Source organism: Phoca vitulina, unplaced genomic scaffold (assembly GCF_004348235.1).
Source record: "Phoca vitulina isolate PV1807 unplaced genomic scaffold, GSC_HSeal_1.0 scaffold73, whole genome shotgun sequence".
NCBI lineage: Eukaryota > Metazoa > Chordata > Mammalia > Carnivora > Phocidae > Phoca > Phoca vitulina.
In genome coordinates, this window is record NW_022589776.1 from 6,446,217 (window position 1) to 6,461,380 (window position 15,164).

The following is a 15,164-nucleotide window of genomic DNA, read 5'->3' on the forward strand; positions in this document are numbered from 1 at the left end:
CTTGTACACGTAATTGGGAAAGCCTTACAGGATTAAGTAGGAAAATACATATCAGTTATTTGCTTTTGAAATACATCACTGCCAACCATGTGGAGAATGAGAAGACTTTATTTGTAAGAGAATAATATAAAGAGGATATTAACAAAATATGTTAATTGAGTAGTTGTTGTATGGCACGGATAATAAATGCAGCAAGAGAAAAGGAACATGGATTTCAAGGATGGTCAGAATTTAGAGAGGAGGGGGTGAACAGGGCATTTCACAGGAGGATACCAATAATTTATTAAAACTCATAACTCCAAATTTACGTTAAGTTCACTAAAAGGTGGTATAATTGTAGCCACATTCTTCATTATTCTTGTAATAAATACATAACTTACCTCACATCCGAATGAAAGTGGATTAAAATAAGAATACCTTTTTTACAGTTTTAAATTACTGTAATTATTGTAAAATTGTGGTTGCTGTGAGTTGTAACATATTTTCCTTGAGCACCTGGGAACAATTGTATTCTAGCATTCTGTGGCACTAGGTGGCAGAGCTAGCTTTGTAAATATGATATTTTGTGGCAGTGTCATAAAACTTTTAAAACGTTCTCTGTGATATGTTCGATAAATACTGGGTTTTGCTAACAAATACATGTCTTTTCTCCATAAAGTCTGAATTTGTTTTATTTTTTCCTGGTATTTTTGTGCTTTGCACATTCCATTCAAAACCACCAAATTCTAGGGGCGCCTGGGTGGCTCAGTTGTTAAGCGTCTGCCTTTGGCTCAGGTCATGATCCCAGGGTCCTGGGATCGAGCCCCGCATCGGGCTCCCTGCTCAGCGGGAAGCCTGCTTCTCCCTCTCCTACTCCCCCTGCTTGTGTTCCCTCTCTCGCTGTGTCTCTCTGTCAAATAAATAAATAATCTTAAAAAAAGAAAAAAGAAACCAAATTCTGCCTTTCAGGCTTGCTGTTACCCTCCTCATCAAGTAATCATTTAATTCCAGTTCAGACTCTAAGTTATTTTTGACAGTGGTTGCTTTCGTCCCAAGCCCTAGGTTCATAACCTTTTTTGTTGTGTACCGTCTCTTAAATCCCTCTATTCTGCCTCTCTGCCTTCTGTATTCAGTCTGTATAAAACAGGCAGGTCTTTTTCTTCTTTTAGTAGATTGTATGAGTTAGGGTTCTCTAGAGTGAGAGGATAAATACACATATATATAAAATATATAAAGAAAAATTAAGGAATTGGGTCCAGTAGTTGGGGGAAGGGGCTGGCTAGTGTGAAATCGATTGTAGGGCAGGTGGACAATCTAGAAACTCAGGCTGGAATTGGAGGTGCAGTCTTGAGGCAGAATTTCTTCTCTCAGTTTTTTTTGTTGTTTTGTTTTTTTTTTTTTTTTAAAGATTTGTATTTATTTATTTGAGAGAGAGCATGAGAGGGGGGAGGGTCAGAGGGAGAAGCAGACTCCCCGCTGAGCAGGGAGCCCAGTGTGGGACTCGATCGCGGGACTCTGGGATCATGACCTGAGCTGAAGGCAGTCGCTTAACCAACTGAGCCACCCAGGTGCCCCCCTTCTCTCAGTTTTTGTCTCTTAAGCCATTTTAGCTGATTAGATGCAGCCTACCATATTATCAAGTGTAATCTCTTTTAATTAAAATCAACTGATTATAGATGTAAACCATATCTACAAAATGGCTCCACAGCAACACCTAGATTAATGTTTGATTAAATAACTGGGTACCATAGTCTAAATCAAGTTTGATACATAATACTGATCACAGAGACACACAAAAAATTTATAAAGTAGATTTAAGGTATCAAAAGGATGATAAAGTGGATATCCATGTACCCACTGCCCTCTTTGAATTCCCATAGGTCTCCTCATATGCGATCCCCTACCCTCCCACTACAAAAGGAACCATTGCCCAGAATTTTGTTTGCTTTTCTTATATAGTTTTATATATGTGTGTGTGTTTCTGAATCATATACTGTATGTTTTTCAATTTTGTTTAAATCATTTCCTAATTACTTTTATATTTTTAAAACTTGGGTTTTTTTTTACTCAGCACTGTTACTGAATGGTTTCGGGGTATATCTCTGTTTAGAGTGCTCTGTTGTTTGCATATACCACAAATTCTTCAATATACTCTAGCTTGGATAGTTTTGAAATTTTTGTTGTTATAAACACTACTGCTTTGTAGGAGTCTCTAGGTGCTCATGTGGGGGTTGAAGCACTAAAATATAGAGAGAACAGTTAAATTACCTTTAAAGAAATGACAATTAGATAACTTTCATTGAATGTGATGAGAATGAACTTTTTTTTCTGTGTTGGCCATTTAGGTTTTCTCTCCTGAAATGTCTGTTCAGGATCTTTGAACAATTTTCTATTATGGTGTTGGTCTTTTATTGATTTTTGTAAGAGTTTTTTATTTAACTCTAGATGCTAGTTCTCTTTTACATGTTTTCATATGCATCATTCTATTTTTGACTTGCCTTACCACTTTTCATGTTATGTTTTGATATAGTTATTCTTAACTTTAGTAGTCAAACTTATTGATCTTTAATTTTGTCTTATTTAAACATACCTAATTTAAGAAAGTTTTATAGCTTTGATTTTTGTACTTGAGTATTTAATCCATGTGGAATAAATTTTTATGTATGTATGGATTATGGATTACTATTCATATTTTTCATATGAATAATAATTCTGGCACCATTTTTTAATTGAGGTATAATTGACATACAGTATCCTGCTAGTTTCGGGTGTACATCATAGTGATTCAGTGTTTTTATACATTATGAAATTATCTCGATAAGTCTAGTTACCATACAAAATTATTATAATATTTTTTACGTCACATTTCCATGACTTACTTACTTTAGAACTGGAAGTTTGTACCTCTTAATTGCCTTTGCCTGTCTCATCCACTCCCCCAAACCCTTCCCTCTGATAACCAACAGTTTATTTTCTATAAATCTGTTTCTGTTTTGTTTGTTCATTTGTTTTGTTTTTTAGATTCCACATATACGTGAAATCATACCGTATTTGTCTTTCTCTGATTTATTTCACTTAGCATAATACCTTCTATGTCCAACAAGGTTATCACAAATGGCAAGATTTCATTCTTTTTTTATGGCTAAGACTGCATTGTATCATAGATACCACATCTTCTTTGTCTGTTTATCAGTGGGCACTGGGTTGCTTCCATTGTAAATAATGGCTATTGTAAATAATGCTGCAATGAACATAGGGGTGCATATATCTCTTTGAATTGGTGTTTTCATCTTCTTTGGATAAATACCCAAAATAGAATTGCTGGATCATATGGTAGTTCTATTTTTAAATTTTTGAAGAACCTCCACAGTGCTTTCCATAGTGACTGCATCAATTTATAGTCCCACCAGCAGTGTGTGAGCAGTGTTTTCCCCACATACTTGCCAATGCTTGTTATTTTGGGGTTTTTTTGGTGTGTTTTTTTTTTTTTTTGATAGTAGCCAATCTGACCAAATGAGAGGATCTCTCATTGTGGCCTTGATTTGCATTTCCCTAATGATTAGTGATGTTGAGGTCTGACACCATTTTTAAAAATCCTTTGTTAAAGTGATCTTTATTTTATTTAACCTGGAAGTCTCTTTATGTCACCTTGTTCTTATAAAATGCTATTCCAGTGGTGCCTGGGTGGCTCAGTCGGTTAAGCGTCTGCCTTCAGTTCAGGTCGTGATCTCAGGGTCCTGGGATCAAGCCCCACGTCAGGCTCCCTGCTCAGCAGGAAGCCTGCTTCTCCCTCTCCCCCTTGCTCCTGCTCTCTCTCTCAAAAAAAAGAAAATCTTTAGGAAAAAAAAAATGCTATTCCAGACTTAGAGTTTTGTGTGTTTGTTTTTTGTTTTTTACTCTGCTTGGGATTCCTTGAGCTTCCTGACCCTAGGAATTAATGTCTTCTCAGTAATCTAGGAAAATAATCAGCCATCATGTCTCAGATACTGTTTCTACCATTACTTTTTTTCGTCTTCTTCTGCAACTCCAGCTAGATAAATGTTGGCCTTTTTTCTCTATGTTTCATGTCTCTTAACCTTTGTTTCATATTTTTTAAAAACTCTTTTATGTTGCATTCTAGATAATATCTTCATATTTAATCTTCATTTTATTTGAGGCCAATAACTGATATTGTTCTCCATTTGTAAATTCTTGGTTCCTTATGTTTTTTCATTTTCCATTTTTTTAAATTGAGTCTGTTGAGTTCATATTTCTTGAAACTTTATGGGAATTCTTTGAGACCTGAGCTAAGGTGATATATTGGTCAGAGTTCTCCAGAGAAACAGAAACCCTCCTCTTTCCTTAGCTCTAATGTTCAAAACAGGCATTTTTGCCTTGGAGTCTCTTGGTGGTGGGCAAGGACCATTCTAAATGATTTTCAGATAGGACCATTAAGATGTAAGCATCTGGTATTATGAGGAAATCTGGGAAATTAGCAATAAATACATAAATAAATAAATATCAAGTAGATCTCTTGGCAAACTGATGGAGCCTAATGTTAGGTAGGAGTCTTGCAAGGAGACTGTAAAAAGCAAGGTCTAGTATTGGGAAGCGAGTGGCATGAGTGAAGAACAGAGAATCAGAGGATTTGGGTGGGAGGAAGAAGGGAATTAAGGACTGTGGAAAGCAAGTTTGAACCCTAACCCTGGAATTATGAGGGTACTGAGTAGAAAACCAGATCAGGATCCTGGGCACAGACCCTTTCTTAAAACTGGGATCATAAGGCAGGGGGTTGGTATTTCAGTATAAGGAAGGAGACTCCTTACTAGAAAATGGGGTGCATGATCATATTGGGTAAACTTGATACTGAGCCATAACTTTGGTTTTCTTAATATATTCCTGAACTAGAGGTAGATTTGTTCCCAGAGCTTGGGGTCAATGCCAGGTTAGAATGTGGAAGTTCTGTTGTGGGCTAAAATCAACTTATTGTAAACATAATGGGTACACTAAAGACGAATCTTGCTGATGAGGGTGAGAAGTACTAGAACACTACCAATTGCCTAGATTTTACTTGTTAATCGAAAGTTTTCTTATATTTATTCTCATTATTTTTTATCTCTCCTCCCCCTTTTTCTTAAATCTTCAGAAACTGTATGAGCTGAATAACCTTCATGCACTTATGGCAGTGGTTTCTGGCTTACAGAGTGCCCCAATCTTCAGGTTGACTAAAACATGGGCGGTAAGTCATCTTCCTAGTTAGTGAAAGGGTTAGACTTCCTGTTGGAAGTAAAGATGTATTTATTTCTTTTGTAGTTCTTAGTAAGGTTAATATTATAATAGATAAGGACCTTTAAATTAGTTTATACTCTATTTTTTTTTTGAAACCTGCTTTTTCCTCTCTCAAGTGTTACACTAGACTTGTCAGGTAATTTTGGGGTAAATTATAGCTTGGTACTTGGGTTTTGCCATTTAGGAAATCATTTTTGTAGAATCTGTGTAAGCATCTTTGACAACATAGCATTTCATGTTTACTGATGGGGAAGTGTAATTTTTATTTTTGCATTTAATGCAGTTTTTTTGCATTTAATCTTGTAAAGATTAAGCTTTTGCAAAGTTCAAGGAGAACATCTAAATTGCAACTTTCAGAATATTTACTTATTTAGATTTTCATTATCTTTTAGTCAGTAAACTTAGATTTTTTTCCCCTCAGGAATAATGAAAAATTGGGTAGTTGACATGGGATTATGCAGTGTTGCTGCACATTCTGATATATGTTAATTGTATTTGGTTCTATCACTTTGACAAGGTCAGTCAGGGTGTGAATTTTGACTTCTGCAAATCTATGTACTTCCATATTTGAGTGACGTGGTACTGGCCTCAAGCTTTCTAGGTATTTTTCATTTAGATTTTATATAAGTAAAATTTCATATCCGATTAAATCTGTTCTTATTTAATAGTATTCTTTGGTGTTAAGGAGGAATGATTTTAATACATTTTATACAAAGGATTACTATATTCTTGGGATCCTGTGATAAAGAGATGACTAACTTTTAAAAGCTTCTTTTTTTCCTGGCTAAAGTATAACTGTTTTTAATTAGCCTAGTATTGCTTTTACTTTTCATCGTATCTGAAGAGACAGATGTTTCTCATGAAAACCAGGGTGATTTTCTGTATTAGAAGAAAGACATTAATATGGAAGAGCTTATGATCCTCTTTATATTTTATTTGCATTTTAGAAGCACCTGGGTGAAGGGTTTCCTTACTTTAAAAAAATTCCTTTTAATAAGATGGCCTTTCTCTCTTTTCTTAGAATTTGAATTTCACTGGTGAATGGAAATGATTATAAATATACAGTAATGAATTCCATCTTTGAAGTTTTAGGGAAAAGAATTATACTCTGATTTATATTGTGGTTCAGAAATGAGATACATTTTCCTCAAGTTAATTTTTATTTTCTTTGAAGATATTTTTGTTGTCTCCCTCATGTATTTGCATGGAAAAGAATTTTTTATTTAGTAACAGTTTCATTATTAATCTGAATAATATCTTTAGTGTTTATTTATTTATTTTTTTTAAAGATTTTATTTATTTATTTGACAGAGAGACACAGCGAGAGCAGGAACACAAGCAGGGAGAGTGGGAGAGGGAGAAGCAGGCTTCCCGCTGAGCAGGGAGCCCGATGTGGGGCTCGATCCCAGGACCCTGGGATCATGACCTGAGCCGAAGGCAGACGCTTAACAACTGAGCCACCCAGGCGCCCCAAAATCTTTAGTGTTTATATTAAATTTAAAATAGTCTATACTGTGCCAGGCACTAACTGCTTGGCATACAGCAGTAAATGATACAAAGTCCCATTCTTATGCAGCTAACATTCTACTGGGAAAAGATAAGCTGTAAATAAATAAATGATATATCATAAATAGTGATGAATGCTCTGAAGAAAAATAAAGCAGATTAAAGGGGATAGAAGAGAAAACAGGGTAGTATTTTATATAGTACAATCAACCCTTAAACAACACAGAGATTAGGGATGCCAACCCCCCTGCACAGTCAAAAATCCACGTAAAACTTGACTCCCTCCAAACTTAACTACTAATAGCCAACTGCTGACTTGGAAGTCTTACCAATAACATAAAGTTGATTAACATGTATTTTGTATGTTATGTATATCATATACTATATTCTTACAATAAAGTAAGATAGAGAAAAGAAAATGTTATTAAGAAAGTCATAAGGAAGAGACTATGCATTTACAGTACTGTGCTATAAAAACTTCACGTGTAAGTGGACCTGCCTAGTTCAAACCCATATTATTAACTGTATATGGTAAGAGAATCTCTGTTAAGTGACAGTTGGGTAGAGAGCTGGAAGAACTGAGAGAAGCACTTGTGTGGAGATCTGGGAGAAGAGAATTTCAAGCAGAGGTGATAGCCAATACAAAGGCCCTGGTAACCTTCAAAGAATAGCAGGGTGGTCAGTATTGACAGAGTGGAATAAGCTATGGAGTAGTTGATGGTAGGAGATGAGTCCAGAGAGGTCACCTCAAATCAGATAAGGGAGATGCTATTTACTGATATTCTGGGGATACTATAGGGAAGGAGTGTGTTGGTGGTGGGGCAGGGAGGTTCTCTTTTACACATACCAAGTTTGAGTTGGCTGATAAATATCCATGTGCAACTGTAAGGTCAGAGTTAGGTGTACAAGTTTAAGGGAGGAGTTGGAGTAAGGGAGGAGTTGGAGCTAGAGATGTATTTTTTTTTTTTTATCATCAGCATAAATATAGTATTTAAAACATGAGATTGGATAGGATCACCTGAGTCGTAAGTACAGATGAAGAGCCCTGGAAGCCTCCAAGATTTAGAGATTGGAAAAATAAGGGATCAACAGAGGAAATATCACAGTGGGAGTTTTCCACAGTCAGGTAATGAAAATGTTTCAAGAAAGAGTGATCACCTGTGTCAGATGCTGCTAAGAAGTTGAATAAGGTGAGAACTTTGAGATGGCCATTGGATATGGCAGTTGGAGAGGATTGGCAACCTTGCCAAGAGTGGTTTCAGTATAGTGGTGGAGTGAAAACTGATTGGATTTGAGAGAATGTGGAGAAAAAAATGGGACAGCAAGTATAGAGAATGCATTTGAGGAATTTTGTCGTAAAGGGCGAGGTTGAGGTGCTGCAGAGAAATCTGGCAGCTAGAGGGGAATGTAAGACAAAAGATTTGTGGCATTTTGTTTTGTTTTTGGAAATGAGAGCCAGGACAGTATGTTTGTATGCTGGTGCAAAGACCTAATAGAAAGAAAAATGGTAGAGCAAGAAGTTACTCTAGCAATACCCTTGATCAGGCAGGAGGGAATTGATCCAGTACTATAGTGGAGCAGGAACAGTTTATCCATGTTAACAGTAGAGAAGGGGATGCATTTGGTTACAGATGCAGGTAAGTTGGTAGATGTGGTGTTGAGATTCTGTAGAAATTCTTCTGATGTTTGTTTCTTAAGACTTACATAAAGCAGAGTCATTATTTGAAAGTGATGGGGGAGAGGTGTTAGAGGTTTGAAGAAAGAAGAACAGATGAAAGTCATCTTAGAAGAGTGTGAGAATGAATTAACTAGGGAAACAGGGTAGGTTTGGTATGGTAGGCCTTATGATTGAGATTTTTGGTCATGAATTTAAGGTGAAACCAGTCATTGAAGTCATGTATTCTCTAACCAGGTGCAGGTGCTCAGCATAAGCCTGGAGTAATGATGAAAATTGTATTTAATCAGTGTTGGAATTTTTTAAGGCTTGTTTGTACCATAGAGGGGTCAAGGATAGCACAAGAGATAAAGTGGGTAAATGTACAAGTTGTTTTAGTGATAGGTAAGGAATTTAACCCAAGTAAGAGAGAGAGAAGGAAGAGTGAAAAAGTAGTGTTGGTAACTGGATTGGAAATTCTGGTGCAGTCAGTACTTACTGGATTCAGGATAACCAAGGGAGTAGTAGAGGCTGAGAGTGGTAAAAGGTAAGATCATTGAATGGAAGAGAAGTCAAGGAACTGAGATACCAGGGTAGTAAGAGTATCATCTATGTGAAGATAACAGTCACCAAGATAGGAAAATAATGTTGGTTTTTGGACTCTTTCTCCAACTACCAACACCTTTAAGATACAATGGGAAAAATGACTAGTAGCTCTGTTAATGACAGAAACATAAGTGATATAATCTAGTGCTCTCTTGTCCAGTATGGTAACCACTAGCCACATGTGGGTATTAAATTTAAATCATTCAAATTAAACTTAAAATTTAGTTCCTCACTCATACTAGCCATGTTGCCAGTACTCAGTAGTCATGTGTGGCTAGTGGACATTGTATTGGGCAGCACAGACATAGATCATTTTCATCACACAAAATTCAATCAGACAGCATTGATCTAGTGCTTGAACTTAGTAGAAGCTGGAGGATGGTAGAGAGGAAAGAATTGTGAAGAGCAAGGAGCCAGGATTGCACCCAACTCAAATCTAGGCTCATGTTACAAAAAAAGAAAGAGAAGGCTTAAAGGAAAGGTTAAGGATGGGGCTTATGCAGAGGATGGGCCATGAGACCCAGAAGGTACAGTTGGAAAGGTGTAAACGGTCTATGAATGGATATACAAAATGTATACACATAGAGTGGAATATTATTTAGCATTAAAAAGGAATGAAATTCTGACATGTTACACCATGGATGAATCTTGAAGACGTTATACTAGGTGAAATTAGCCAGACATAAAAGGACAGATACTGTATGTTTCTGTTTATATGAGGTACCAAGAGTAATCAAATTCATAGAGACAGAAAATAGAAGATGGTTGCTAGGGGCCAAAAGGAGGGGAGAATAGGAGTTATTGTACAGTGGGTGTGGAGTTTCAGTTTGGGAAAATGAAAAGAGTTCTATCCATGCATGGTTGGTGGTGATGGTTGTTTGAATAAAGTGTACACTTGAAAATGGTTAAATGGTGAATGTTATGTATATTTTACCACAATTAAAAAAAACAGGGTCTATTAAGGTGACTGAATATACAAACAATACACAAAATCAATTGTATTTGAAGCAATTTGAAAATATCACTTGACACCATTTACAATATCAATAAAAGAAATATAATAGCAAATAATAAATGGAATAATACAAGCAAGACCTTTTTTTTTTTCCCAAATAGTGGTCTCAGAATACTTTAATTTGCCTTTGGTTTAAACCCGACCAAGTATAGTCCATGAAACATTGCCCATCCCCAGAGTGAGTGGTCCAGAGTAGGACCATGACAGGTGATTTAACTGATTAGCTTCTTCCTTACAGGTGTTTTGTTTTTTTTTTCAAGGCTAAGGGCTGGGTTCTCTTTTTCTTTGCCGTGTATTTGTAATACCAACCCTTAAGTATATGCAAGACTTACATGCAGAGAACTATAAAACTTTACAGGAAGTCATTAAAGAAGAACTAAATAGATGGAACAATATCCCTTAGTCATGGATAGGAAAGTTTAAAGATGCCAGTTCTCCCCAAATGTATGTAGAGATGATATGCACCTTGAATCAAAGTCCCAGTCTGGGACAAGATTGCTTATAAAATTTACATGGAAATGTAAAGGGTCAGGATAGCCCAAGTTATTTCTGAAGAAGAAAATGGGGTTGGAGACTTGGACACTTGCCCTAACAGATATCAAGATGTATTGTATTATTTAGGTAATGTACAGTTAGTGCAGGTGTAGACATGTCCATGTAGACAATGGAACAGAATAAAGAACCCAAAACTAGATAATTGATTTTATAGAACTCTGATACATGACAGTGTGGCATTGTAAATCAGTGGAGAAATGACGGGCTGTTTATTAATTGGAGCTGGGAAATAAGTTATCAGTTTGGGGAAAAAATGAAGCCTCAGAAGTCATTGTTAGATGAATTAAAGACTTATGTGAAATGAAAAATTGGGAAGCTTTTATAAGAGAAAAATAGCTTAATATCTCTCTGGCTTGGTATGAATAGATTCCAACTTGGAATCTGTAAGGGTATTTCAGATAAGATAGAAAAACCTCAAACAATGAAAGAAAAGATGAAAAAATTTTACCACATTAAAGTAAGAATTTCTGTTCATCAAAAGATATTTTAAAGAAAATTGAAAAGAAACCCCAGAATGATGGGGGAAGATAATGTGAAGCAGTTGTAACTGATCAAGAATTTACATCTAGAATATACATATATATACACATATATACATACATATGTATTTTACAAAGAAAAAAGAAAAAATAAGAAAAATAGAAAAGTAGGCATTATGATAGTACTTCAGAGAAGAAGACATGTATAGGGAAGCAGTGAAAATGAGTGAACTACAGCCACACACAACATTATGGATGAAACTTCAGGGGCGCCTGGGTGGCTCAGTCATTAAGTGTCTGCCTTCGGCTCAGGTCATGATCACAGGGTCCTGGGATCGAGCCCTGCATCGGGCTCCCTGCTCGGCGGGAAGCCTGCTTCTCCCTCTCCCACTCCCCCTGCTTATGTTGCCTCTCTCGCTGTCTCTTTCTCTGTCAAATAAATAAATAAAATTAAAAAAAAAAAAGAAACTTCAGTGTCAGAACATTGAATGAATAAAGCCAAAGATTAAAAATAGTATGATAGGGGCACCTGGGTGGCTCAGTCGTTAAGTGTCTGCCTTCGGTTCAGGTCATGATCTCAGGGTCCTGGGATCGAGCCCCGCATCGGGCTCCCTGCTCAGTGGGGAGCCTGCTTCTCCCTCTCCCACTCCCCCTGCTTGTGTTCCCTCTCTCGCTGTCTCTCTCTGTCAAATAAATAAATAAAATCTTTAAAAAAATAAAAAAATAAAAATAGGATGATATTCTTTAGTCAAAAATGAAAATTTAAGAGAATGATAAACACAAAATTTGGGAGGGAGATTACTGGACACTTAAAGAGAGTCAAGGAGGGTGGGGTGCCTGGTGGCTCAGTTAGTTAAGCATTTGCCTTTGGCTCAGGTTGTGATCTCTGGGTCGTGGGATTGAGCCCCACATCCGGCTTCCCCCCCACCCCCGCTTGTGCTCTCTCTCTCTCAAAAAATAAAATCTTTAAAAAAAAAAAAAGTCAAGGGAATTGGATATGAAAGGAGCGCATATGTAGATGTATTATTGGTGTATGGTTCTTAGGTAGGAAAATTAATGCATGTGTATTTGTCACAAAATTTAAGAATAAATCAATTTAACAAGAAAGCCATATCAGGGACTAATGATAATTGAGTGTCATGAACAAAAGATTATAATTAATCTGCATCCAAGGTTCAAGATAAATAACTTATTTATGCAAATGAACACATTTATACATATTTATGAGGATACAAATCAAGGTGATGAGGGGTGATCTGGGAATCTTGTATTTCATATGGTGACTGACATGAACAGGGATTCATTCAAATTTTCCCAAAGTAGATTGTTATGGTAACATGGTGTAGAGATCTGGCCAGGAACATTTGGAGTTCCCACATTCATGCACCAGTGAACATGTGAAGAGCTTTGCCCCTGGTTGTCATGCTCTTAGCCAGAGGAAGAGTGTGGTGCCTAAAACATGGAGAGTTGGAACTTTGTGAACCACTTTGTTTTCCCCTTTTTTGGAGGGAAGAGTATAGTGAAGTAACATCATAGGGATAACGTTAGGAACATCAGAAAAAGATTTGAAAAGGAGAAAAAGAAAATCAGGACTTCTTAGATAATAGCTTTGGTACATGGGCTTTGGATGAGTTTCTGAGCTATCATTGGAAACACCTTATTTTAACATCTAATTAATTATTTTGTCTATACTCTTCCTGTAAATAGTCTTCCTGAAACAAGTCTCTGCTATCCCACACCAGACTGAATCCTTTTAATCTGGTTATTGATTATTGTGAAAATTCCAAAATGTAAGTTATTTTTATACATAGTATTTTTTTAAGATTTTATTTATTTGAGAAAGAGAAAGAGAGCACAAGAGAGAGGCACAAGCAGGGGGCAGGGGCTGAGGGAGAGGGAGAAGCAGACTCCCCACCGAGCTGGGAGCCCGACGCAGGGCTCGATCCCAGGACCCTGAGATCATGACCTGAGCCAAAGGCAGACGCTTAACCAACTGAGCCACCCAGGCGCCCCTTTTTATACATATTAGACCATGTAGTTCTTTACTACAGTTTTGTGTTTCAGATGTGGTAAAATCAGTTGTGTTTCTCCTGATATTGAACCAAAGTTTTTGAAGGATTAAGAAAAAAAGAACAGGTTTATTGTTACCCCTGCTATGTCACATCACTGTATTTTCCACATCCAAATACTCTGTTAGGTGGGAGAGAAAGGGATAGTTGGACTTACAGGTAGCAGCAGAGATTTGTACCTGATCTTGAAAATGCTAATAAGTATGTTGAAGCTGGGCCAAGCAAAAGATTATGCAACTGCTGTTTTAGACTTCTTAAAATCTTTTGTTTTAAAGAGGGAGGAATACTGATCAGACATTTTTCTGATAAAGATTATCTGAAAATAATCTGCATCTTGGAGCCCATGAAAAAATAAATTCCAACATGAATCCCAGTTGTACTCCTTGTAATACTATATATAAAGAGTAGTGGATTTGGCATCAGAATATTCCTTATCTCCAGAACCAAACTGAGACACTGAAAAACAGGGACCTGTGCCTTTGTGGGTGGATAACTGAGAGAGTATTAGTATGTTCTGCTTCTTGCTAATCCTGTGATCAACTTTGAATCTCTGTCTCCTCATCTCTAAATTAATCTTCAGATTTTCTGTTAACCTCATAGAATTAGATGAGCATATTATAGGTGGGTGTATTTTGTGTGTTAAAAAAATGACATTTTATGACATGAAGTGAAGTTTGTTACATCATAATGAAATAGTAACTATATGTTTAAAGAAAAAAATACGTTTTTCCAGAGTCTTTGAAATACTTAAAAACATATTTTCTGAATTTTTTAATTAATATTTTTAAATATCCTTTTTTAATTCAAGTATAATTAACATACAGTGTTATATTAGTTTCAGATGTACAATATAGTGATTCAACAATTCTTTACATTTCTCAGTGCTCATCAAGATAAGTGTTCTCTTAATTCCCTCTATTTCATCCATTCCCCCCCATCTCCCCTAGCAACCACCAGTTTGTTCTCTATATTTAAGAGTCTGGTTTTGTTTTTTTAGGATTTTTGTTTGTTTGTTTTGGTCTCTTTTTTTCTTTGTTCATTTGTTTCTTAAATTCCACACATGAGTGAAATCATATGATACTTGTCTTTCTTTTATTTGACTTATTTCACTTAGCATTATACACTCTAGGTCCATCCATGCTATTGCAGATGTCAAGATCTCATTCTTTTTTATGACTGAGTAATATGCCATTGTATAGCTATATATACCACATCTTCTTTACCCATTCATCTGTCAGGGTTGTTTCCATACTCAGCTACTGTAAATAATGCTGCAATAAACATGTTTAAGGAGTGCATATATCTTTTCAAATTAGTTTTTTCATTTTCGTTGGTTAAATGCCCAGTAGTGGAATTACTGGATCATATAGTAATTCGATTTTTAATTTTTTGAGGAACTTTCATACCATGTCACAGTGGCTGCACCAATTTCCATTCCCACCAACAGTGCATGAGGACTCCTTCTTCTCCACATCCTTGCCAACACAAAATACCAATAGCATTTTTACCAGAACTAGAACAAATAATCCTAAAATTTGTATGGAACCATAAAAGACCCCAAATAGTCAAAGCATTCTTGAAAAAAGAACAACAAAGCTGGAGGCATCACAATCCCAGATTTCAAGATATACTACAAAGCTGTAGTAATCAAAACATATGTTACTGGCACAAAAATAGGCACATAGATCAATGGAACAGAATAAGGTCCAGAAATAAACCTATGCTTGTATAGCCAATTAATCTAAGACAGAGGAGGCAAGAATATACAATGGGAAAAAGACACTCTCTTCAACAAATGTTGTTGGGAAAACTGGACAGCTGCATGTAAAAGAATGAAATTGTACCGCTTTCTTATACCATACACAAAAATAAACTCAAAATGGATTAAATGTGAGACCTGAAACCATAAAATTCCTAGAAGAAAATATAGGCAGTAATTTCTTTTGCATCAGCTGTAGGAACATTTTTCTAGATATGTCTCCTTGGCAAAGGAAACAAACACAAAATTAAGCTTTTTGGACTATACCAAAATA

At 36.2% G+C, this 15,164-nt stretch overlaps 1 protein-coding gene across 2 annotated transcripts in view; it reads left to right on the top strand.

Moving 5' to 3' along the window:
• Positions 1 to 15,164, top strand: part of RALGPS2 (Ral GEF with PH domain and SH3 binding motif 2) — a 152,832-nt gene that overhangs the window by 65,965 nt on the left and 71,703 nt on the right. For both annotated transcript variants that reach the window (XM_032393481.1, XM_032393482.1), the window contains exon 7: positions 5,105 to 5,197. In XM_032393481.1, coding sequence (XP_032249372.1) covers positions 5,105 to 5,197 — 93 coding nt within the window. The remainder of the gene's footprint in view (positions 1 to 5,104; positions 5,198 to 15,164) is intronic.